The sequence below is a fragment of the Hyla sarda genome, chromosome 3 (genome assembly GCF_029499605.1).
Source record: "Hyla sarda isolate aHylSar1 chromosome 3, aHylSar1.hap1, whole genome shotgun sequence".
NCBI classification, from domain to species: Eukaryota; Metazoa; Chordata; class Amphibia; order Anura; family Hylidae; genus Hyla; species Hyla sarda.
In genome coordinates this window covers 375,050,375-375,075,084 of record NC_079191.1, presented here as the reverse complement: position 1 = coordinate 375,075,084, position 24,710 = coordinate 375,050,375, and the positions used below count along the sequence as shown (strand labels likewise).

Genomic DNA, 24,710 nt, shown 5'->3' with positions numbered 1-24,710 from the left:
TAATTCTCCCAAGTGGACTGCATTGTATCTGTTCTCCTTTCCATCTTCAGCCTGTCCTCCAAGGTTTCTCCTCCTGCCTATCATCTGAGCTGGTGTGTAACCCTCCCCTGCTGTTATCTCTTAATATGACTATCATAGACTTAGCTGTCTCTTTGTAGCAGCTAAATGATAGAAATTTTTTAATGTAGACTAATTAGAAAATTGCTTCATTTTGCATTCAGGAAACAAATCAACAATAAAAAAAAAAATCTGTGCAAAGACATCCATAGGGTTTAAATATAACAATATCCCTTTATAAAACACCTGTTAGCCCAGATTTTAAATAAAGGGGACAATTCAAACATCATACTTTAAAAGGCATGTAGCTGAACAGCATGCAACTAGCTTGGGATTTACTCATTCAAAACTATCATCTACCTACAGGAAGTCTCTGATCAGTAGGGGGTTAAACTGCTGGGAACCCCACCAATTATGGACAGCAGGGCCAGCATTTTTGTAATCTGTGGTGGTCCCTGTGGTGGGACCCACAACATTCAGATACGTATCACCTTTTTTAATGGAAGGTTGATAAGATATCATTATGGGAAACCCATTCCACCCCCAGAGGTTGTCTAAGCTTTGTGCAATTAACAAATGTTTGGCTTAAACAACATAGAGGTGATCTTATTAGTACTAAGAAATGATATCAGGTCAATACACAAAAAATTGCAAACAAACAAATACATGATAAAATAGTGTTTCAGTTATTGATATAGGTAAGTGTTCTTTGCAGTAAGAGTAGATAAACTTTCACAGAAGTGGTAAAAGCTAAAACTTTAAAAGCTAAAACTATAATGGGACATTGCTATTATGGCATATGCTTAGTAAGGGAATAGGAGGGAAATATTTTTTATTCTGGGAAATGATGCCCTGGTCTAGTGGAGAATGTAGGAAGAATTATTGTGTGCTTTCGCAGCTGCTGCTTGACATTGACTGCTGGTGCTGCAGAAGAAGGGTGAACATTCGTAAACAATAGGTTGTGTTGTGGCAATTGGGGGGTTAAAACAATGGCTGTAAAACTCTTCTTCTGCATTTGTTTTCAAGAATACTAAGTGATAATTGGAGTGAGACAACTATGTGTGGGAAGTAAAATGATCAAAGCGACAGCGCAATTTATATTCTTTTGTCATCAGCGACAAAGCTCCAGCTTAGATAATATTCCTTTTCAGTTTAAGAAGCTTCCCCAATACGACTCCGCAGCCCATGAGTTTACAAGTGACAAATAACAGGGCGTATGCGCCGTACTCATGGTCACAGTGTTGCTGTTTTCCCTTCGTAGGTGAAAGGCATTCAGCTGACACCTGCAGCAAGTGCAAGCAAAAGACGGAACGTTTATTAATAATGGGGAATATAATGAAACCTGAGATAAGCCGGTGAGTGAATACAGACGAAGAATAATAATTAGACATACACAGAAAGCGGGAAAGAACCGCGATGTCGGTCATATGACAATTGTCTTTTGTTCCACATTTACCCTGTTTGACAAATAGGAATTAATTCTATTTTTACTCTGATGCGGTAATCTTTAAATACAGGGCCTGCCTTTAAGTTAAAGCATCTGTACATAACAGTGCAGTAAAGTGCTATTCCAGCGATGACATAACCATTCTATGTATTTATACAGAAGTCTTGGGTAAACCAATGGAGCTGATATCAAATTCCTCCCTCTGCTTTATCACCCAGTGACTCATAACAACAGCCAGTGTCTCTTAGACAGGGTATTGCTGTAGTGCTGGTTTTTATTGGTAACTGTTTTCTTCTGCCAGCCCCTGGAGACTTCCATCTCTTAAAGGGGTACTCCGCCCCTAATCAAAGGATAGGGGATAAGATGTCTGATGCTGCTGGGACCCCCACAATCTCTGTGCAGCACCTGGCGTTTGTGTAGAACACTGGGTGTGGGAGGCAGGGGTCATGACATCATGACCACGCCCCCTCAATGCAAGTCTATTAGAGGGGGCATGGCAGTAACCACGCCCCTTCTCATAGACTTGTATTGAGGGGGCTTGGCCGTGACATCACAACCCCGCTGTCCGCTCCAAGCGTTCGGAACAAAATGTTCCGAACGCTGGGGCAGCGGAGTACCCCTTTAATGGTGTACTCCGGTTCTAGCGTGTTGTTTGAGACCCAGCTTGTCCATTATAAAAAAATAAATAAACCTTTACTCACATCTTGCACTGCCCCAATGCCTTCGGTGCAAACCTCTTCCTGGGACTGCGGATCGCTCCGTCACAGTGCAGCTTAGTGAATCACTGATTACGGCAGTTTCCCACCTCGGCAATTGCACATAGTGGTAATGGGATGTATTGAGCCCTGGTCTTCTTTCTGTTGTAGAGGCGCAACACATTCCACATGGTGGGGCACTGCTATCACCAGCAATTTGCTGTGCTACACTGTGATGGATCAACTTCTGGCACCAAGAAGAAAATCACACTGGGGACTGGAGCAGTGATACCAGAGGCACCAGGGGAGTGCAGGGAGTGAGTATAGATTTATTTTATTGTTCTAGATCAATGTCATATTCCTTCTTGGAACACAAGGATATGAGCTACTGACACTCAAGATTCAAAATTGTGAAACAAATACAGTTTTTTTTTTTTTCCCCACAAAGAATGAAGAATTAAGTCTACAGAGTGCCTCAGGTATCAATACAAGATAATATAAGAGAGGACACTGCTCTGACAAAAAAGTCATTTTTTTTGTTGCTACTTAGTTAGGCCCCTTCCACACTACCGTTAGGCTCCTGTAAAAACTCCCATTATGAACTCCCATCAGAAAGTCCATAAAACTGCCAGTAAAAAAACTCATTCATGTCAATGGGATTTAAACCATCCTTTAGCATCAGTTATGTCCTGTTATGACTAACGGATGTTATTTTTGACGGCACAAATTTTTGCCGAGTCAAAAATAACTGTGGAATAACGGACATTAACATTTTAACATTGAAGTCTATGGCTGATGGATGTTCACAAAGAACATCCGTTAGTGCCGGTTATTTTCCATTATAATCTGTCATTGCTATTGAGCATGCTCAGTACAGCATCACATCCAGAAGGGGTTAAAACGGACATAAAATAACAGACTATAACGGTGCATGAAAGATGAAATAACAGGTAATAACAGATGGAACATGTCCATTATTTTGACAGAATTCTTGATAAAATAACGGTCATTAGTCATCTGTTCGCATCCGTTATTGTCAGTTATTTCGTTTATTTTCTCATGACCTCTTTCAGCAGAAAAATGGCTGTTAAAATGCAGGAACATGACGGAAGAGTGAAAGAGCCTTAGAGATATAAGAAAACATTTACATTGTCCACATACTTTATTAGGAACTTCTTTATTATCATTATTAGGACAATTTTTTGCGTAAAAATTTATATTACTTATACACACCAACCATGTGCTTAAGGCTACGCTGAATTCTCAGTTTTAGGTATAGTTATCGTTTAAATAAGAACCTTTATGTAAGGATTAAAATTTTAAAGAGAATTTCACCTTATAAAAACATTCCATAAGAATTAGATTAGTATGGGGACATATACAGTAATAAAAGATTAGCAATAAAACAATTGCACATGTATAAAATCTGAGGGTTATGTCATATACTGAATATCTAGCATCTTTTCTGGGCCACCTTCCATCACATCCCTGTCTGCCCTGTGGCAAGCTTCTAATACCCTGTTACCTTTCTCCACTGTACTTAAAGGGGTATTCCAGGATTTTTTTGTATTTGACTATACTACAGGGGCTGTAAAGTTAGTGTAGTTCATAATATAGTGTCTGTACCTGTGTGTGATGGTTTTCTCACAATTCTTCTGTGATTTTCACCCCACTATTTATTTTTACCAGCATACAAAATGACTGTTGTCTCAGATTTTTCCCAGGTTGCAATGCGGCCGAGACCTGACACACTAGTCAGCTGATGACAGGGAGGCTGTCTGCTTCAATGGGTGGAGGGATCGCTTGGTGGGAGAGAGATCAATCTGCAGCTAACTCAACAGCTGTAGGCATCCTGATTGAAAACCACAGGTTTTTTGTTTCAATGGGTGGGGTGGCTGATTGTTGAGAGGGAGGAAAATGGCATTGTGGGATTTGTAGCAAAAAAAACATAAGTCAAACAGGAAATACAAGTTCACAAAAAGCAATTTATGGTAATCTCATGACATAGTAATTTAGCCCCAAGACAAGCGCAGATCCTTCATAATCATGTCCATTACTGCCTGCCAGGTACATACTAAAATCACCTTATGGTCGATAACCCCTTTAAAGAAGCATTTTCTAGTTGCTTACATCTTGACTGCACTTGGAGCCCTAGATGCGCTATTAAACCTTTAAGGACCCAGCCAATTTTCACTGTAGGACCCGGCCATTTTTTGAACATCTGACCACTGTCACTTTAAACATTAATAACTCTGGAATGCTTTTAGTTATCATTCTGATTCCGAGATTGTTTTTTCGTGACATATTCTACTTTAACATAGTGGTAAAATTTTGTGGTAACTTGCATCATTTCTTGGTGAAAAATCCCCAAATTTGATGAAAAATTAGACAATTTAGCATTTTTCGAACTTTGAAGCTCTCTGCTTGTAAGAAAAATGGATATTCCAAATAAAAATGTTTTTTGATTCACATTAACAATATGTCTACTTTATGTTTGCATCATAAAATTGACAAGTTTTTACTTTTGGAAGACACCAGAGGGCTTCAAAGTTCAGCAGCAATTTTCCAATTTTTCACAAAATTTTCAAACTCACAATTTTTCAGGGACCAGTTCAGTTTTGAAGTGGATTTGAAGGGTCTTTATATTAGAAATACCCCATAAATGACCCCATTATAAAACTGCACCCCCTAAAGTATTCATAATGACATTCAGTCAGCATTTTAACCCTTTAGGTATTTCACAGGAATAGCAGCAAAGTGAAGGAGAAAATTCACAATCTTAATTTTTTACACTCGCATGCTCTTGTAGACCCATTTTAGAATTTTTACAAGGGGTAAAAGGAGAAAATTTATACTTATGTTTGTAGCCTAATTTCTCTCGAGTAAGCACATACCTCATATGTCTATGTAAATTGTTCGGCGGGCGCAGTAGAGGGCTCAGAAGCGAAGGAGCGACAAGGGGATTTTGGAGAGTACGTTTTTCTGAAATGGTTTTTGGGGGGCATGTTGCCTTTAGGAAGCCCCTATGGTGCCAGAACAGCAAAAAAAAACACATGGCATACCATTTTGGAAACTAGACCCCTTGAGGAACGTAACAAGGAATAAAGTGAGCCTTAATACCCCACAGGTGTTTCACGACTTTTGCATATGTAAAAAAAAATAATTTTTTCACTAAAATGTGTGTTTCCCCCCAAATTTCAAATTTTTGCAAGGGTTAATAGCAGAAAAGACCCCCCAAAATTTGTAACCCCATCTCTTCTGAGTATGGAGGTACCCCATAAGTTGACCTGAAGTGCACTACGGGTGAACTACAATGCTCAGAAGAGGAGTCATATTTGGCTTTTTGAGAGCAAATTTTGCTCGGGGGGCATGTCGCATTTAGGAAGCCCCTATGGTGCCAGAACAGCAAAAAAAACACATGGCATACCATTTTGGAAACTAGACCCCTCGAGGAACGTAACAAGGAATAAAGTGAGCCTTAATACCCCACAGGGGTTTCACGGCTTTTGTATATGTAAAAAAAAAAAAATGTTTTCACTAAAATGTGCGCTTCCCCCCAAATTTCACATTTTTGCAAGGGTTAATAGCAGAAAAGATCCCCCAAAATTTGTAACCCCATCTCTTCTGAGTATGGAAATACCCCATGTGTGGACGTCAAGTGCTCTGCTGGCGCACTACAATGCTCAGAAGAGAAGGAGCGCCATTGAGCTTTTGGGAAAAAATTTTTTGGAATGGAAGTCAGGGGCCATGTGCGTTTACAAAGCCCCCCGTGGTGCCAGAACAGTGGACCCCCCCCCCACATGTGACCCTATTTTGGAAACTACACCCCTCACAGAATGTAATAAGGGGTGCAGTGAGTGGGGTACACCCCACTGGCGTTTGACAGATCTTTGGAACAGTGGGCTGTGCAAATGAAAAATTAAATTTTTCATTTTCACGGACCACTGTTCCAAAAATCTGTCAGACCCCTGTGGGGCGTAAATGCTCATTGTACCCCTTATTACATTACATGAGGGGTGTAGTTTACAAAATGGGGTCACATGTAGGTATTTATATTTTTGCGTTTATGTCAGAACCGCTGTAAAATCAGCCACCCCCGTGCAAATGACCAATTTAGGCCTCAAATGTACATAGTGCGCTCTCACTCCTGAGCCTTGTTGTGCGCCCACAGAGCATTTTACGCCTACATATGGGGTATTTCTGTCTTTTTTTCCTTTTAACCCTTGTGAAAATAAAAAGTATAGGGCAACACCAGCATGTTAGTGTAAATGTTTTAAATTTTTTTACACTAACAAGCTGGTGTAGCCCCAACTTTTCATAAGGGGTAAAAGGAGAAAAAGCCCCCCAATATTTGTAGTGCAATTTCTCCCGAGTTCGGAGATACCCCATAAGTGGCCCTAAACTGTTTCCTTGAAATACGACAGGGCTCCGAAGTGAGAGAGCGCCATGCGCATTTGAGGACTAAATTAGGGATCGCATAGGGGTGGACATAGGGGTATTCTAAGCCAGTGATTCCCAAACAGGGTGCCTCCAGCTGTTGCTAAATTCCCAGCATGCCTGGACAGTCAGTGGCTGTCCGGAAATGCTGGGAGTTGTTGTTTTGCAACAGCTGGAGGCTCCGTTTTGGAAACACTGCCATACAATACGTTTTTCATTTTTATTGGGGGGGGGGGGGGGTAGTGTAAGGCGGTGTATATGTAGTGTTTTACCCTTTATTATGTGTTAGTGTAGTGTAGTGTTTTTAGGGTACATTCGCACTGGCGTGTTACGGTGAGTTTCCCGCTAGGAGTTTGAGCTGCGGCGAAAAATTTGCCGCAGCCCAAACTTGAAGCAGGAAACTTACTGTAAGCCTGCCCGTGTGAATGTACCCTGTACGTTCAGCATGTACTGACAGACCGTGCATGCTGGGAGTTGTACTTTTACAACAGCTGGAGGCACACTGGTTGGAAAACCTTCAGTTAGGTTCTGTTACCTAACTCAGCATTTTCTAACCAGTGTGCCTCCAGCTGTTGCAAAACTACAACTCCCAGCATGTACTGATCGCCGAAGGGCATGCTGGGAGAAGTAGTTATGCAATAGCTGGAGGTACGCAACTACAACTCCCACCATGCCGAGACAGCTGATTGCTGTTTGGACATGCTGGGATTTGTAGTTTTGCAACATCTGCAGGGCTACAGTTTTAGAGAACACTGCAAAGTGATCTCCAAACTGTGGTCCTCCAGCTGTTGCAAAACTACAATTCCCAGCATGCCCTGACAGCAAACAGTTGTTTGGGAATGCTAGGAGTTGTAGTTTTGCAAGATCTGGAGGGCTACAGTTTAGGGACCACTATATAGTGGTCTCAAACTGTAGCCCTTCAGCTGTTGCAAAACTACATATTCCAGCATGCCCAAACAGCTGTCTGGGCATGCTGGGAATTGTAGTTTTGCAACATCTGGAGGGCTACAGTTAGAGACCACTGTATAATGGTCTCAAACTGTACCCTCCAGATGTTGCTAGGCAACTCACTGGCTTCCGTCGGATCCAGCCGCACGTCATCGCCGCCCGCCGATCTCCGTCGCCTGCAGCCTCCGTCGCCCGCCCGGATCGGTAAGTGGATCTTCGGCGCCGGCCCCCGCCGTTTCCCCGTCCTGCCCCGCCTATTGTGGGAGGGCAGGACGGGGAAAACAAAAGTAAACCCCCCCGCCCCCGATCTGCTATTGGTGGTCGCGTCTAGACCACCAATAGCAGGGATAGGAGGGGTGGCACCCGTGCCACTTCACTCCTATCGCTTCAGGGGGGTTCCTGGGTGTCTTAGACACCCGCGATCCCCCTTACATTTCGCTTGCGATTTGCCGCGATCGCCGACATGGGGAGGGGTCTAATGACCCCCCTGGGCATTTGCACGGGATGCCTGCTGAATGATTTCAGCAGGCATCCCGGTCCGATCTCCGCCCGGCGGGGACCGGAACTGCCCATGGCGTAACTGTACGTCATGGGTCCTTAAGACCCAGGGTGTCGGGATGTAACGTTACGTCATGGGTCCTGAACGGGTTAAAGGACAACTGTCAGCCTGTTCACCCACACTATACCCAGTGTATTGGGTTTAATGTTGGTGAACAGGAGCCCAACGAGGGGTCACTTACTTAAATATGTCCAGTAGGTCCTGAGATATGTCCCCCAGAACATCCTCTGCTGAATTCAGTGAATCGCACGCAGGGGGCAGGCCTCCGCCCACTCGATTTACACATTCATTGTGTGTGACTCCACATCTTAGTGAAGTGGAGCTGCAGACAATGAATATGTAAATTGAGTGGGCGGAGCCCCTTCCCCCTATATCCTAGGGAAGGGGAGTCACAGACAATGAATATGTAAATAAAGTGGGCAGAGCACCTCCTCCCTATATCCTAGGGAAGTGGAGCCACAGACAATGAATATGTAAATTGAGTGGGCAGAGCCCCGCCCCCTGTGCGCGATTCACTGAATTTAGCAGCGGATCTTCTGGGGAACATATCTCAGGACCTTCTTGACATATTTAAGCCAGTGACCCCTCAAAGGACTCCTGTTCACCCGCACTATAACCCAGTGTATTGGGTTTAGTGTGGGTGAACAGGCTGACAGTTTTCCTTTAAAGAGTTATTCAGGTGGAAATAAAAGAATGACATGTTGCTGGGCATTATGAAAAAAATTACAAACAAGCCACACTTACCTACCCTGGTATCCCATAGCTCCTGTTCTACTCATATTCAGTCCCCTGCTGATCATGTTTTGCTGGCTCTCAGGTCGGTAAATTTGTAGCAGGACCTTCCCACTCAGCCAATCACTGGCTTCGGCGGGACAGCAGAAACAGTCAGCAGAAACAGTGCATAGCTGGGAACCAAAAGTGCGTGGAAAGTGATTGCAGGGTAGGTAAGTATGGCTTGAAAAATGCTTAGCAAGATGTCATTATTTTATGTTCCCCAGAATACCTTCTCCCCTGGAATGTTTTTATAAGCCTTTACTGATGTAGAAAAAAAAAAGTGACCTTTTCCCTTATTGCGCCACTCATGGCACTTTTCAAAAAGTGTGCAGGGCTAAGCCTGAAGTGGCATGGCCTTCCTTAGCCCAACACATTTAGGCAGATTTATCAAAACCAGTGCAGAGGAAAATGTTCACAGTTACTTGCAGCAACCAAACAGATTGCTTCCTTTTGTTTTCAAAGGCCTTTTCAATAATACAAGAAGCAATCTGATTGGTTGCTGTGGGCAACTGCACCACTTTTCCTCTGCACAGGTTTTCATAAATCTCCCCCATTAACTATATTTCACACTAGAAAATTGCCATTATTTATAGAAGAAATCTACACCAAATCATAGCTGGCCTACATTGTGGTACATGGATAGTCAAAGATAAGTGGAGTAGTGATGACACCATTATTGGCTTACTGGGCAGATATAGATTGCAAGCTTTTAAAGGGGCACCCCACCCCTAGATATCTTAGGGGATAAGATGTCTCAGGGGTCCCGCCGCTGGGGACTCAGCGATCTCCGTGCTGCACCCGGCGTTCGTTTAGAGTGTTGGGTTCAGCGCTGGAGGCTCGTGACGTCACGGTCACGCCCCCTCAATGAAAGTCTATGGGAGGGGGCGTGATGGCCGTCACGCCCCCTCCCATAGACTTGCATTGAGGGGGCATGACCGTGACGTCACGAGTGGGGCGTGGCCGTGACATTATGAGTCTCCGTCCTGCATTGCCAGTCATCCGGCATGATGTCTGGGGGTGCCGCAGATGAGATCGCGGGGGTCCCCAGCAGCGGGACCCCTGCGATCAGAGAGATTATCCCCTATCCTTTGCATTGGGGATAAGATGTCTAGGGGGGAGTATCCCTTTAAAAAGCTGGTCAGACAATACAGAGAATCTAATGCTGTCGGATCGCTGTGATCCCAAAGTAGAGGAACATTCCTTTGTTTTGGAGGTGGGGGTATTTGGATAAATTTGTTCTACATTTGTGTTGCATAGGGTGGAATAGTCCAGGGTCTTCAGTGCCACTAAAAAAATAAATAAAAAAAAATCTTGAGTTGGGCCTCAATAAGTTACACCAAGTCATGGATGTGGTGCAAAAATAATACACTAGCCTTCCTGATAAACCTATCAAAATCCAGGAAGTTGTCACCATTAAAAATGTGTTATGCAATTATTATCATAAAAACTATTTTTCTAAATGACGGGATGCCATTGTGGAACCATTAAAGGACAAGTATCATGGAAAAAAATGTATCCCCTATCCGATGTTTTACCATGTTTTTTCCAATTTACCCAGTGATCACAAGATTATATTGTAAGGTACAGTATCAAAGAACAATTACTTAAGACATGCATTTATCACAAAGTTGCACCTTAGTTATTGGCATTGTGAATGCAGTACAGTGAATACAGTATCTTCTATATAGATTTATTACATGTAAACTCAGTATCATGTAAACTTGCCCATAAGTAACTATTTAGATGCACATTGTAGGATCACCATTCACTAGGGCCAATGATTTCTCTATGAGATTCTTGCTAAATGGCATCTTAAAGTCTTCAAAATCAACTTCATATGTAAATCGTTCCCTCTGATGTTCTCTCTTCCTTATACGATCTGGTGTTGAGGGTTCAGTAACCCAAACCTTGGAAAAAAAATTAGATAGTCCCATTAAGTATAGAGGGGAAAATAAACATCCAAATATACAAACTGCATACTGTAAAGTCAGTGGAGGAAAACACGTTTTGACTCAATTTATTAGGACCATTTGTGATCTGATTGTTGTTATGGGCAACTGGTCAACTTTTCCTCTACACATGTTTTAATGAATCTCCCCCATTGAGCTTAAATGTGTTTTATTTATTTGACTCATTTGTGTTTTATCTATATGATAGACAATGCAATTCCTGACATATTTGTAAATTACATAATTTACCAAAAATGATGTCTTACCCCAGAAAAAAAAAGCCCCAAAGTCTTGGCCACTAGGTGTCTTACTTCACTGCAATCTGCTGTCCACTGCTTGTTGTCAGGGGAAATCTGTCTTTAGTAACAGCTAGATAAGAACAAATTACAAGAAGTGTGGGTAGGGTTTAGCATATGCTTTGTGCAGGAGTGAAAGAATGAGAAAGCCTGGGTTGTGTAGCTGCAAGATGAGCCAGTCTGCCTGCTCAAGATAATCCCCACTGTTTCTCAAAGGTAAATGCTTCCCTCTCATCTCTCATTTCCTATAAAGTTCAGGTCAGCTGTCCCTTGTGTAAATACCAGGATAGCTACTATTGTATGTCCACAGTGCATCTGCATAATCCCCCCCATCTCCCTCACTTTAGCTCCTCAGCCTAGTGCTTAGGGTAACCCTTTCCTTGCTGTGATCAAACTACTGTCGCTGTTTCTTTCCTTTCTGCTCACACAGCACTTGCAAACCCAGTGAATTGGTAACTCCTTCTCCCTCTATATGCCTAATACTGTACTGTGTTAATTCCAGTGCCTGTTCAGTCCAGTGCACTTTCTCCAGGGCTATGTCATGACATAGGAGCATTTTGGGCAGATTTACATCAGTACTTCTTTGTAAGCCAAAACCAGGAGTGGGGTATATGGAGAAATCTGGGCAATTACGAGCTAAAATAAAATTTTTTACTTAAAACGGGCATCTACATTTTTTTTCAATACTGATCACGGCACCTGAAGTATCTTTTGGGCTCAGGGGTACACATCAGACCACTCGCGGCGTGATTTCAGGGGTCTGATAAGTAAAGATGGCCACCAGAGCTCTGCTCACCTGCTCCCGACTGGCTAGTGCAATCTTCTCTTTTGGTCTGTCTTCTAGCAGACCAAAGAAGAAGATCGCAGATAACACTGATCAGCGCTATACGTATGCATAGCACTGATAAGTAGTAGCAATTAAAAGATTGCTATTAATAGTTCCCTATGGGAATTGAAAAAGTAAACAAAAAAATTAAAAAAAAAGTTGTAATAAACGTTAATAGGCCCCTCCGCAATAAAAAAATTAATTTCCCCCTCTTTTTCCATTTCACAAATAAAAAAACATAAAACAATAAAATAAACATATTTGGTATCACCACATGCAGAAATGTTCGAACTGTTAACATAAAATGTTAATTATCATGTACGCGATCATGTACGCGTAAATGTAAAAGTATACCAGAATCCAAAATTGCAGATTTTTACAAAATTGCAGATGTTACATCACATCAAAAATTGCGATAAAAAAATTACAAAAAAATGTACATTCTTATTTACAGAAAAGTGGTACTACTAAAAACTACATGTCATAGTGCAAAAAATTAGCCCTCATACAGGCCTGTATACAGAAAAATAAGAAAGTTATAGGGGGTCATCATTCAGAAAATTTAAAACATAAATTTTTTAATTTTTTATTTAAAGCAGTACAAATTGTAATCGTATTGACCAACAGAATAAAGATAACATGTCAGTTTTACCGTATAGGGCACTACGTAAAAACAAAACCCCCAAAAGTTGCGGCTTTCGTTTCGATTTTTAATAATTTTTACGTTCCGCTGTACATTTAAGGTAAACTAAAAGGTTTAATTACAAAGTGCAATTGGTTATGCAAAAAAGCAAACCCCTCCCGTAGGCTTGCATTGAGGTCCAGAGCGTGACGTCACACGGGGGCGGAGGCGTGACGTCACACGCCGTCGTCCCTGTGGTCGCCGGTAATCAAACCCAGAGCGAACACGCTCCGGGGACTAATTACAAACGGGGTGCCGCGTGTAAGATCATGCAATCAGGATAAGATTTCTAAGCACCAGAGTACCCCTTTAACCCAAATCGGACTTAAGGATGGAGGGTTAATCACAAAATGTATATACAGTTGATCACCTAGGTAGTCACAGGAACCCTAAATTTACCATCCACTATGTGCAAAAACAAATAAAATGTAACTTTTTTAAAGTGCCTCTTGCAGAATAAAAACCTCAACCCATTGGTCTCATTGGTATAGGTCAAGACTAGATAATTCTCGTATCCAAACATGCGTCCTGCATGCACTAATATTACTTAATAAGAGCAGTTTCGCTGCAGTCCACACTTGCACACTTAGACCAGAGGGAGGGGTTTATTTTTATTTTTTTATCAGAACATTTTTATTAAACATTTTTGCATAAAACAAACAACACACAGATATGAACCCCGAGGGAGAGGTTTATGATTTAGGTTTCATTATCATCCCTCTGGTCTAAGGGTCTAATCACATGGCAGAATTTCCGCTTTTGGAATTCTGCCTCAAATTAAAGCCCATAGACTTCTATGGGATTCCACACTCCCATTCAAACTTCTGAATTTCTGCTTGCGGAATTCCGCTAGCAGAATTCCGTACGTGGGAATTCAGAAGTGTGAATGGGAGTGTGGAATCCCATAGAAGCCATCGGGCTATAATTTGATGTGGAATTCCGCAAGTGGAAAATCTGCTGTGTGTATAGACCCTAAGTGTGCGACAGAGCAAATGATGATTGGTCTGGAGATCATAAGGGCAATGCCATACAAAAGGCCTTCACGAGTGAACATCAGACCGATCCTAATCCTGGGGTTATAGTGTGGGGTGGCATAATATACAGTAGCCAGAATGGGTTGTTGAACCAGTGGAACAGTCATGTCTCTGAGTTGCCCCAGGAGACGTTTTTCAACACGACAGTGTCAGGCCACAAGTTGCTCGTGCTACTGTGAGCAGCGTCCATGGCTGCAGAGTATTTGGTCTGTGGCATCATTGGTTGGCATCTGCAAAGGAAGCTGCCAGCAGCGGATCTGGATGATTTGTGTGCCCAAGAACATTCAGTGTGGCAGAACATTCCTCAGACAACCATTAATAACCTCACTGATAGGATTTGTGTGCATATTTGTGTGTAGTATTTATAATCGATACTGAATTAATCAAGATTTTTTGCATTTTTTTTCGTTCCCTTCTTAGTGTTGCAATTTTAATGTTGAGCAGTGTATAAGAAATTGATTTAAAAATTCTTACTGTTTTTGGTACAAAAGTTATGTCAACTTTCTTTGTTTCTCCCAAAGTTATTAGATTATTTAGCTGCACAATGGCACTCTTCTTCTCCTTTCTTTTAAGTAGAAACTCTGTAGATGCTGATATCTGTCAAGGATAATACACAAAATAAACACATTGACCTGCTATTTTTTTTTTTTTTTTTACTTTAGCAATAAAGCTATGGATATGAGTACATTAAAAATTCATAACCAGCAGGACAAAAGGAGTATAGCATCAGCTTGACGCATTTTGACCTGGCAAGGTCTTAGTCATAATGTGTATAAGCTCTTTAAAAGGGTATAACCAGCGTTATCCAGCTTCCAAAATTCTGTCATCCAAAAATCAAAAAGTCAACAAAAACTGTAAATGTAAATGAATAAATGGCTTTTTTTTTTTTACCTCTGGCTTTGTACGTAGAGTGTCTGGAATTGCAGGGGTCTGTGGCTTAGATAATGCTTTAGATTTGCCTTCCATTCTACCTTTCCTCTTGCTGCCTTTCTTCTCTTTCGGTTTTGGCAAGCTGTCTAGTTTGGCTTGAATCAAGTCAGTGAGTCTGTAGTCAGCATATGCTTTTGCCACATCAAGAACATTTTGTCCTATAAAGAAATAAGATGATCATGAATTGAGGATTACTAATATTGATGACATAATTCATGACGTATAGGGTTTTCATGCAACTTTTCCAAAAAAAGACAGACGAGCAGGACCAAAAAAATCATACTTACCCCTTTCATCGCTCTTGTCTTGTGCCAGTGGTGCATAGAACTACCCATTAGACGTGTCCTCGTGAAATCACCACACACTGTTCACAGGTCGCTTCAGCCAGTTACTGGCCTCATCAGTCACGTGCAAAAGAAAGTGCACATGACCACTGAGACCAGTGACTGGCTGCAGTGGTCCGTGCATAGTGATGTCCCTGTTGCACGCCTGCTGGGAAGTCCAGTGCCCCAATGGTGCAGGGCCAAGAAGGACAGAAGGGAGGAGTATGCTTTTTTTGTTTTGTTGTTGTGCCACAATACAGGTTAAAAGTGACAGGAGGAAGTGCAGCCATATTGGTTGTCACTTTTGAATTAGCATCTGAGAAACTGACAGCAAAACATATCTTCTTTTCAGTCAAACTTGAAGTTATCAGTTTTATATAAATGGCTGCTGTAACTGAGGGCAATGATACTAACACCATTGTAAGTAAAACAAAAATAATTCTGGAGTAACTATCGGGACAGGAAAGAGATTTGTGCTACTTATGTATTTAGTTCACATACTATAGAAGTGCCTTCCAGGAATATCTTAGCAGGCTGCTTTAAAATATCACTTTATAGACTCGTTGTCATAGAACCATCTCTGGCCCCTACTCTAAACCCAAAGAGCTCTTTCTTGCTGTTCACACATAGGGTTCAAGTCAGGGGTCAAGTCCTGGGGAAAAAGTGAGGGAACTCAGCCAAGATTTACCACTCAAGGGCATGTCCTGCAGGACTCTGCTATTAATTCCCATGTGTTCCTATAGGACTTGGGCCCTGGTTGTAGTCCTGCATTTAGGCACATCATTCTCCCCATCCCGCCCCATTTCTATCTGTAGTCTTCTTTCTTGCACCATTACCTTTCTTGTTGACAATCTGCACCTTTGCTCCTGACTGCAATAACATCTGAACACAGTCCAGACTTCCACTTTCCACTGCTCTCATGAGTGGCGTGGATCCATTCAGGGCTACAGCATCTATCTTGGCGCCATATTTTAGCAGAAGTTCAGCAATGTCGCTCTGGCCGGCATGACAAGCATGATGAAGCGGGGTCCACATGAAATTATCACTCGCATTGACGTCGGCACTATGAAACAAAGAAAATAAAGACATTTCATTTATAAGCACAAATACCGAACTCCCAGAAAAGTGAACTTCCCCAAAAATATTAAAATGGCAGATGCCATTTGATCTGAAGAAACATTGGGGTCAACACATTATCATTGCAGTTCACAAGGACAGTTTGTTCCAATACACTATTGTGTTACCAGTGAAGAATATGTGCTATACCAACGGGTCAAAGAAGGGACTGTGCCTGGCTTCTATTTAACCCCTTAAGGACCAGGGTTTTTTCCGTTTTTGTGCTTTCATTTTTCCTCCTTACCTTTAAAAAATCATAACTCTTTCAATTTTGCACCTAAAAATCTATATGATGGCTTAGTTTTTGCGCCACCAATTCTACTTTGTAATCACATCAGTCATTGTACCCAAAAATCTACGGCAAAACGGAAAAAAAATAATCAGTGTGCGACAAAATTGAAGAAAAAAAAACACAATTTTGTAACATTTGGGGGCTTCTGTTTCTACGCAGTAAATTTTTCGGTAAAAAGTGACACCTTATCATTATTCTGTAGGGCCATACGGTTAAAATGATACCCTACTTACATAGGTTTGATTTTGTCGTACTTCTGGAAAAAATCATAACTACATGTAACAGTAAAATTTATACGTTTAAAATTGGCATCTTCTGACCCCTATAACTTTTTTCCGCATATGGGGCTGTATGAGGGCTAATTTTTTTGCGCCATGATCTGAAGTTTTCAGCCATTTATCATAGTCATGTGCCATTTTTGTATTGATCAAACTTTTTGATCACTTTTTATTCATTTTTTAATTATATAAAAAGTGACCAAAAATAAGCTATTTTGGACTTTGGAATTTTTTGGCGAGTACGCCATTGACCATGCGGTTAAATTAACGATATATTTTTATAATTCGGACATTTCCGCATGCAGTGATACCACATATGTTTATTTTTATTTACACAGTTTTTTTTTTTAATGGGAAAAGGGGGGTGATTCAAACTTTTATTAGGGAAGTGGTTAAATGATCTTTATTCACTTTTTTGCAATGTTATAGCCCCCTCTAGTGGCTATAACATTGCACACACTGATCTTTTACATTAATCATTATTATCCCATAGGATAACATTGATTAATGATTCTGCCGCTTGACTGCTCATGCCTGGTTCGCAGGCACTAAGCAGTCATTCGGCGATTGGACACACAGAAGGAAGGTAGGGGCCCTCCCTGTGTATTCCAGCTGTTCGGGACAGCGCGATTTTACCGGGGAGGTCCCGAACAGCCGACTGAGCTAGCCGGGGGTAGTTTACTTTCACTTAAAAGTTGATCGTCGCGTCAAAAGGGTTAATAGCCCGGCACCGCGATCAGTGCTGCGCGCTACTAGCCACGGGTCCTGGCCGTTGTTGGTCCTTAAGTGGTTAAAGGGGTACTCCATTGGAAAACTATTTATTTTAAATCAACTGGTGCCAGAAAGTTATACAGATTTGTAAATTACTTCTATTACAAAATCTTAATCCTTCCAGTACTTATCAGCTGCTCTATACTACAGAGAAAGTTCTTTTCTTTTTTAATTTCTTTTCTGTCTGACCATAATGCTCTCTGCTGACACCTCTATCCATGTCAGGAACTGTCCAGAGTAGGAGCAAATCCCCATAGCAAACCTTTAATCCTCTGGACAGCTCTGGACAGAGAAATAACTTTCTCTGTAACATAAAGCAGCTGATAAGTACTAGAAGGATTAAGATTTTTTAATAGAAGTAATTTACAAATCTCATAGGAGATAGTGCGGCACTGCGGGAGTGTGCTGGATTAGGAGTGGCAGGTGGGAGTTGGTGTAGCTGTAATGCCTCAGGTGGTGCTCAGATAATACAAGCAAAGTTCATGGTATCCGTGAAGAGAAATGAAAATATCGGCACTCACCAATGTGGCTGCAGGGTCTTCTTTATTGAGACATACTCACATGCGGGGTACAGAAGAGAGGGGAGTGGGGGGACAAGTGGTGGCGACCGAGCTCTAGTTTCGCACACTTGGTGTGCTTCGTCCGGCCATGACGAAGCACACCAAGTGTGCGAAACTAGAGCTCGGTCGCCACCACTTGTCCCCCCACTCCCCTCTCTTCTGTACCCCGCATGTGAGTATGTCTCAATAAAGAAGACCCTGCAGCCACATTGGTGAGTGCCGATATTTTCATTTCTCTTCACGGATACTAATTTACAAATCTGCTTAACTTTCTGGGAACAGTTGATGTAAAATTTATTGTTTTCCACCGGAGTACCCCTTTAACCCTTTGGCAATATCTCTGATACTACAAGTCATAGATTCGTGAGGATTTCTCAACACAATTAAAGTGTCATTAAAAGAAATGTTAAAATGTCACAGAGGCATGTCCAAAGTTTTGCCCAGTGGGGGTCTTCGTACTGCAAGTAGTTATCACTCCCCTGCTCGCTGTGATCTCCAACCAGTTGAACTAGAGTAGCTCTATTATAAGTCTATAGACTATGTCTCGTGCAGCAAGATGGAAAAGGCAGCAAGCCAGGGAGTAAAGTAGGGATCGACCGATTATCGGTTTGGCCGATATTATGATTTTGGACGTTATCGGTATCGGCAATTACCTAGCCGATAATCTGATAATGCCCCGCCCCCCGCCGCACCCCCCCCTCCACTGCACCGCCCCGGCCAGAGACTGCCGCCGCCGCTGCCCCATTGCCTCCCCCATCCCTGGTTTTATAATTACCTGTTCCCGGGGCCTGGGCTACTTCTGGCTCCTGCGGCGTCCTGTGTTATACTGTGCACTGCTCAATGACGAGTGACGTCCTCAAAGCGACGTCACCGTCAGTGCGCACAGTGACAGCTCAGCAGGACGCCGCTGGAGCCAGAAGTAGAGCGGACCATGGGCCCCGGGAACAGGTAATTATAAAACCGGGAATGGGGGAGGCAATCAGGCAGCAGCGGCGGTCTCTGGCCGAGGCGGTGCTGTGGGGGTGCGGCGCGGTGTGGGGTGCGGTGGTGGTGGGGGGCTGTCACAATGGCGGTGATAGGACTCAGGAGGACCCCAGGACAGGCAGGGGGAGAGAAGCGGGTGGCGGCGGCGGTCTCTGGCACCCACTTTAAATCAATGATCTGCAGCGGTGTCGCTGGGGGGGCGATAAATAGCCGATAACTTATACCGGAATATCAGTATAAGGAATCGGCTATCGGCTCTAACCTCCATAGAGTATCGGTATCGGCCCTAAAAAAATCGATATCAGTCGATCCCTAGAGTAAAGCACATAACCATAGTCTTCTCCTTGCTTGGTCTAATGATAAGTAAGGGTCTTAGCACTGAGACCCGGACTGATCAGAAATGATGACATGTCTCTGTGACATTTAGCTAGCAGTGGCTAGCATGCAAAACAGTAGCGGTAACATAGTAACATAGTTCATAAGGTTTAAAAACGACCAGAGTCCATCAAGTTCAACCTATAACTAATGAGTTCCTACTGAGTTGATCCAGAGAAAGGCAAAAAACCCTCATACTAGAGGTAAAAATTCCTTCCCGTCTCCAAATATGGCATCAGAATAAATTCCTGGATCAATGTTCTGTCCCTATAAATCTAGTATACATAACCAACAATGTTATAACTCTCCAAAAATGCATCCAGCCCCTTTTGAACTCTTTTACAGAGTTCCCCATGACCACCTCCTCCGGGAGAGAGTTCCACAGAACCCCCGTCTGTGCTGGTGTAGAAACCTTCTTTCGGTAGAGGATGCCCCCTTGTTATAGATACAGTCCTGGGTATAAATAGATCATGGGAGAGATCTCTGTACTGTCCCCTGATATAGTTATACATAGTTATTAGGTCGCCCCTAAGCCTTCTTTTTTCTAAACTAAATAACCCTAATTCTGATAATCTTACTGGGTACTGTAGTCCTCCCATTCCCTGTATTACCCTGGTTGCCCATCTTTGAACCCTCTCCAGCTCCACTATATCTTTCTTGTACACTGGTGCCCAGTACTGTACACAGTATTCTATGTGTGGTCTGACTAGTGATTTGTACAGTGGTAGAATTATTTCCTTGTCGTGGGCATCTATGCCTCTATTGATGTAATCCATGATTTTATTAGCCTTGGCAGCAGCTGCCTGACACTGGTCACTACAGCTAAATTTACTGTTAACTAAGACCCCTAAGTCCTTTTCCATGTCAGTCGTTACAAGTGTTCTCCCATTTAATACATAATCCCAGCCCGGATTTTTCCTCCCCATGTGCATTACCTTACATTTATCAGTGTTGAACCTCATCTGCCACTTCTCAGTCCAAACCTCCACCTATCCAGATCCATTTGTAACAGTGCACTGTCCTCTATTGTGTTTACCGCTTTACAGAGTTTAGTATCATCTGCAAAGATCGCTACTTTACTATTCAACCCCCTCTACAAGGTCATTAATAAATATATTAAATAGAATAGGATCCAAGACTGACCCCTGTGGTACCCCACTAGTAACATTCACCCAATCAGAATAAGTATCATTAATAACCACCCTCTGTTTCCTATCACTGAGCCAGTTACTTACCCACTTACACACATTCTCCCCTAGCCCCATCCTTCTCATTTTATGCACCAACCGTTTATGTGGCACCGTATCAAATGCTTTGGAAAAATCCAGATATACACGATTCTCCCTGGTCCAGTCTGGAGCTCACCTCCTCATAAAAGCTGATCAGGTTAGTTTGACAGGATCGATCCATCATAAAGCTATGCTGATATGGGGTCATACATTTATTTTTATCAAGATACTTCAAAATAGCATCCCTTAGAAAACCCTCAAACTATTTACATACAACGGAGGTTAAACTAACAGGTCTTTAATTCCCTGGGTCACCTTTTGACCCCTTTTTAAATATTGGCACCACATTTGCCATGCGCCAGTCCTGGGGAACAGTCCCTGTCACTATAGAGTCTTTGAAGTAGCTGGGATGCAAAATAGTAGTTGCTTAAGAATCTCTTTTTAAAAGAAAGGAACATTACACATCAATAAGTAGTTGCAACGGGATAGAAATCTGTGACATCCTATATGGACAACGCTCATTTCTGTATAACTATGACATCAGAATTTTATATCGATACAAATACTGTTTATACACACCACCATTCTCTTGACATAGGTCATAATAACAATTATACTAATAATTTGCATGAGGTATACATTATTTGATGTGAAAATGAGATTGATTTTATATTAGAGCAATATATATGTTCTATCTTTCTATGATCTGCTCTTTTAGGCACAGTGACTATAACCTATGCATGGTGTTTGCATTAAGGACCATGGCAGCAGACTGCAGAGACCTTGGGCAAAGTCTCAGGGAACAATGATAAGAAGCATTTCTGAGCAGTCCATCCACACTGCAGCTACTGGGGAGGTGTGGTTCTGCAGATGAAGGATGCTTCTCCTGGTCACCGATATAGCAGCACTAAGAAAACTCTGCACCCTCTACTGGTATCATGTAAAATATGTCTCATTTATACTATTGCTTTATACTTAAAGGGGTACTCCGGTGGAAAATATTTTTTTAAGGTCAACTGATGCCAGAAAGTTAAACAGATTTGTAAATTACTTCTATTAAAAAATCTTTACCCTTCCTGTACTTTTTAGCAGCTGAATACTACAGAAGAAATTCAGCTCTTTTTAATTTTATTTTTTATCTTGTCCACAGTGCTCTCTGCTGACACCTCTGTCCGTGTCAGGAACTGTCCAGAGCAGCATAGGTTTGCTATGGGGATTTTCTCCTGCTCTGGACAGTTCCTGATACGGACAGAGGTGTCAGCAGAGAGCACTGTGGACAAGACAAAAAAGAAATTCAAAAATAACTGAATTTCCTCTGTAGCATACAGCTGCTAAAATGTACAGGAAGGGTAAAGATCTTTTAATAGAAGTAATTTACAAATCGGCTTAACTTTCTGGCACCAGTTCATAAAAAAAAAAAAAAAAAAAAAGTTTTCCACTGGAGAACCCCTTTTAACCCCTTAAGGACACATGACGTACTGGAACGTCATGTGTCCACTCCCGATCTATAACGCGGGGCCACGGCGTGGCCCCGCGTCATAGCGGGTCGGGCCCGACCCGTGGCTAATAGCGCGCGGCATTGATCGCTGTGCCGCGCGCTATTAACCCTTTAGACGCGGCGTTCAAAGTTGAACGCCGCGTCTAAAGTGAAACCGAAAGCATGCCGGCTAGCTCAGTGGGCTGTTCGGGATAGCCGCGGTGAAATCGCGGCATCCCGAACAGCTGACAGGACAGCGGGAGGGCCCCTACCTGCCTCCTCGCTGTCCGATCGCCGAATGACAGCTCAGTGCCTGAGATCCAGGCATGAGCAGTCATGCGGCAGAATCATCGATCACTGGTTTCTTATGAGAAACCAGTGATCAATGTAAAAGATCAGTGTGTGCAGTGTTATAGGTCCCTATGGGACCTATAACACTGCAAAAAAAAAGTGCAAAAAAAAAGTGAATAAACATCATTTAACCCCTTCCCTATTAAAAGTTTGAATCACCCCCCTTTTCCCATAAAAGAAAAAACACAGTGTAAATAAAAATAAAAATAAACATAAATGGTATCGCCGCGTGCGGAAATGTCCGAATTATAAAAATATATTGTTAATTAAACCGCACGGTCAATGGCGTGCGCGCAAAAAAATTCCAAAGTCCAAAATAGTGCATTTTTGGTCACTTTTTATATCATGAAAAAATGAATAAAAAGCGATCAATAAGTCCTATCAATGCAAAAATGGTACCGTTAAAAACTTCAGATCACGGCGCAAAAAATGAGCCCTCATACCGCCCCATACACGGAAAAATAAAAAGTTATAGGGGTCAGAAGATGACAATTTTAAACGTATTAATTTTCCTGCATGTAGTTATGATTTTTTCCAGAAGTCCGACAAAATCAAACCTATATAAGTAGGGTATCATTTTAATCGTATGGACCTACAGAATACATATCAGGTGTCATTTTTACCGAAAAATGTACTACGTAGAAACGGAAGCCCCCAAAAGTTACAAAACAGCGTTTTTTTTTTAATTTTGTCGCACAATGATTTTTTTTCCCGCTTCACCATAGATTTTTGGGCAAAATGACTGACGTCATTACAAAGTAGAATTGGTGGCGCAAAAAATAAGCCATCATATGGATTTTTAGGTGTAAATTTGAAAGAGTTATGATTTTTTAAAGGCAAGGAGCAAAAAACGAAAATGCAAAAACGGAAAAACCTCCGGTCCTTAAGGGGTTAATATAATATGCTGTACAAACAGGGTGCCTCCAGCTGTTGCAAAATGTGCTGCACTCTTCCCCACCCCCTCAGCCCAACCCTATATAGGTGGTAATTAGCCACACTAGGGCCTTTTCACTCCTAGCAGCCTCCCAGTCTGACTGGGAGAGCAGGGTAAGTGAGCCATTACACCTTGTTCACACTGGTGTGGTGCGGGGCGGCGTCCGTTGCTGTCGTGGCGCTGTGTCTGCGGGAGGGTGCGGCCCATAGACTGATTTGAGAGGCATTGGGGCTGCTCTGCCAGTGGGTCGCTCCCCCCCCCCCCGTGGGCACCTGTGTCGCGGCGGTGGTGGTCGCCGCCCGGTGCTGCGCCATTTTATGCTAGGGACGTTAGAGACCCACTCTGGATAGGTGGCCTTGACGTGGCGAGTGGGCTTGTACTTTTTGATCAAAAATGTATACTAACAACCTGTTAGTTTTTGATATTGTGCTGAGAAGCAATCAGATCATTATACAAGATTGTAGATGTGCGCTATGTCTGTATTCTACCCAAATTCATATTGAGATTTGTAAATTACTTCTATTAAAAAATCATTACCCTTCCTGTACTTTTTAGCAGCTGAATACTACAGAAGAAATTCTGCTCTTTTTAATTTTATTTTTTATCTTGTCCACAGTGCTCTCTGCTGACACCTCTGTCCGTGTCAGGAACTGTCCAGAGCAGCATAGGTTTGCTATGGGGATTTTCTCCTGCTCTGGACAGTTCCTGATACAGACAGAGGTGTCAGCAGAGGGCACTGTGGACAAGACAAAAAAGAAATTCAAAAAGAACTGAATTTCCTCTGTAGCATACAGCTGCTAAAAAGTACAGGAAGGGTAAAGATCTTTTAATAGAAGCAATTTACAAATCTGTTTAACTTTCTGGCACCAGTTCATTAAAAAACAATTAAAAACCCCTTTTAATACAATATGCTGTACAAACAGGGTGCCTCCAGCTGTTGCAAAACTACAACTCCCAGCATGCCCGGACAGCCTTCGGCTGTCCGGGCATGCTGGGAGTTGTAGTTTTGCAACAGCTGGAGATGCACAGTTTGGAAAGCATAGCTGTATGCAGACTAAAGGTATGTTACATATTATGCATTTTATATGATAAAACAAAGTTTACAAAAACATATATAAAAATAATATAAACCAAGGACAAGATCCAGTTGGCACTGCCGCTATACACACCCTGCGTTACTCGCTGCACGGTGTCACACTCCCTTGTCCCCAATAAGCAGCTACTCTCCGGTGGTGCTCTATCACATCTAATCGAAGCCAAGTCACTTCTTTGTAGAAAAAAAAACATGGCACTTACCGGTAACACGTAGCGATGCATTTTTCTGTTCAGACAGCATGGGTCTTAGATACAAATGGCCGACGGGTCGTTTCCGAGATGTCACAAGTA

At 42.3% G+C, this 24,710-nt stretch overlaps 1 protein-coding gene and 1 long non-coding RNA gene across 5 annotated transcripts in view; one reads left to right on the top strand and one right to left on the bottom strand.

The window, feature by feature from the left end:
* The window catches only part of LOC130362810 (uncharacterized), a 66,306-nt gene that overhangs the window by 32,856 nt on the left and 8,740 nt on the right, over positions 1-24,710 (top strand). Inside the window, exons 4-5 of one of the 4 annotated variants that reach the window (XR_008891574.1) lie at positions 1,319-1,412; positions 21,281-21,495. The exons of 1 other annotated variant lie outside the window; for it this stretch is intronic. This is a non-coding gene — a long non-coding RNA (uncharacterized LOC130362810). The remainder of the gene's footprint in view (positions 1-1,318; positions 1,413-21,280; positions 21,496-24,710) is intronic. 2 more of the 4 variants (XR_008891575.1, XR_008891577.1) reach the window with 2 other exon arrangements.
* The window catches only part of ANKEF1 (ankyrin repeat and EF-hand domain containing 1), a 44,531-nt gene continuing 29,705 nt past the window's right edge, over positions 9,885-24,710 (bottom strand). The window contains exons 7-10 of the mRNA XM_056567859.1: positions 15,794-16,020; positions 14,596-14,792; positions 14,179-14,301; positions 9,885-10,824 (exon numbers count right to left, since the gene is read on the bottom strand). Coding sequence (XP_056423834.1) covers positions 10,657-10,824; positions 14,179-14,301; positions 14,596-14,792; positions 15,794-16,020 — 715 coding nt within the window. The 3' untranslated portion in view covers positions 9,885-10,656. The remainder of the gene's footprint in view (positions 10,825-14,178; positions 14,302-14,595; positions 14,793-15,793; positions 16,021-24,710) is intronic.